This window comes from Chlamydomonas reinhardtii, chromosome 1 (genome assembly GCF_000002595.2).
Source record: "Chlamydomonas reinhardtii strain CC-503 cw92 mt+ chromosome 1, whole genome shotgun sequence".
In the NCBI taxonomy this organism is placed as follows: domain Eukaryota; kingdom Viridiplantae; phylum Chlorophyta; class Chlorophyceae; order Chlamydomonadales; family Chlamydomonadaceae; genus Chlamydomonas; species Chlamydomonas reinhardtii.
The window spans coordinates 588,138-589,912 of NC_057004.1; the positions used below are offsets into that span (position 1 = coordinate 588,138).

Below are 1,775 nucleotides of genomic sequence, written 5' to 3' on the forward strand. Positions count from 1 at the left end.
GGAGGAGGGAGAGGGAGGAGGGAGAGGGAGGGGGAGGGAGGGGAGAGGAGAGGGAGGGAGGGAGGGTTAGGCAGGGAAGAAGATAGGATGGAACTAACTCACAGTCTCACACCCCACCCCACCCCCAACCCAACCCAAACCCATCCCACAGGTACGCGGAGGCGCTGGCAGCCGCTCACGACGGCGAGCACCTGCAGCGCTACGAGGAGCTGCTGGAGGCGGCACTGGACGGCGACCGACTGCCCGACGAGTACTGCATCGCGCCGGGGTGAGAGGGAGAATAATTACACTTGGTAGCTAGTGGCGAAGCCACTGATGACTAGGGCTGACAAGCCCTAGTGTTGGGTGAGCGCGTTCCACACGCTCACCCCTAAGCACGCCTGACACAGCAGGGGATAAGGCCCCAGTCCTGGTCAAGACAAAAGAGACACGGAGACACAAGGCTCACGCCTTCTCCACCAAAAGAAAGCACAACAGCCAGCAGGCTAGGGCGCAGCCTCAGAGGGGCAGACTCAACTGCCTCCTTCACACCACACCACACCACACGTACACACCAGACCAAAACACACGCCAGGAAAACACCGCCCGCCAAGGCCAGAAACACACACAAGGCCGCCCTGCCACAAACAGCACCCCTGGCCACAACAGAGGGAAGGCAAGGCGCTTAGGGCGCATAAAGCAAGCTAACCAAGCCCCCTCAAAAGGACCAGCAGGGGCCGCTCTCTGGCGGAAACCACACCCTGCATCGCTGGCCCTGGCGAAGCCCCCCAGCCCAACTACAAACATAAACAGAAAACAGAAAGCAGAAACCCTGACTCTCTCTAGCCCACCCTCATGCACCTGCGGAACCGTGCTTAGTCCTCGTCACTGTCCGTGATGGCCTGAGCGGGTTGTCCCGCGTTCATACCTGTGTGACAGCGCAACTGGCCGTTTACTACTCTCAGGAAGGGATGCTGCGCACCCACTTGATCCCAGCCCTTCCGCGGCACTCCCAGTGCTGTGAATGCTTTTAAGCGACCCCACAAGTCGATCACTGCCGTGTCAATCGCTTGTTGGGTGTCCGTCTGTATTTGAGCCTGTTGTTGCTGCTGCTGCGGCTGTTGCTGCGGCTGCTGCTGCGGCTGCTGCTGCGGTAACTGGCCCTGCTGTAGAGGTTGTTGCGGCAGTGGTGCTGTGGCAGCGTTGGCTAGGCCACGGCGCCTTGCGGCATACAGCGCGCACCGCCCCCTCTCCATAGCCGCTAACGCCGCCATAGCCACTACATCCCACACTGCTTGTTGCACGCCAGCCGGGGCCTCAAACAACCACACCTGCTCCCTGGTGGGCGGGGCCGCAAGCTGCGCTGCGAGCTGCTGCACAACCGCCTGAGCTACTGCGCACTGCCAAAACGCGTGTAGCCTGGGGCTGTGGGTTGGTGTCACACCGCATCCACACGGCACCGGACCAGGTGCATGTGTGAGATGCGTGTTACCGGCCATGCCAATGCCGTCGATTGACACCCGCCAAGCTGTCTCCTTGTGGGCATTCTCCCAGCGTGAGAGGAGGGGAGGCAGGGATGGGGGGGGGGCGGGAGGGAGGGAGGGGGCGACGAGTACTGCATCGCGCCGGGGTGCGGCAAGGGGATGGGGGACGGAATGGGGAGGAGGGGCGGGAGAGGAGGGAGGGAGGTGAGAGGAGGGAGGGAGGGGGGGAGCGGAGGGGGTTTGAGGGCTATTGTGCACGTTGCCGCGCATTGTGTGCTTGCAGATTCTTCACGCATGGTGTCGACCCCTTCT

The 1,775-nt window shown here is 62.4% G+C and overlaps 1 protein-coding gene across 1 annotated transcript in view; it reads left to right on the forward strand.

Moving 5' to 3' along the window:
• CHLRE_01g003463v5 (uncharacterized protein) overlaps positions 1-1,775 on the forward strand; it is an 11,992-nt gene that overhangs the window by 4,442 nt on the left and 5,775 nt on the right. The window contains exon 11 of the mRNA XM_043058143.1: positions 152-268. Within this exon, the coding sequence (XP_042928057.1) occupies positions 152-268 (117 nt within the window). The remainder of the gene's footprint in view (positions 1-151; positions 269-1,775) is intronic.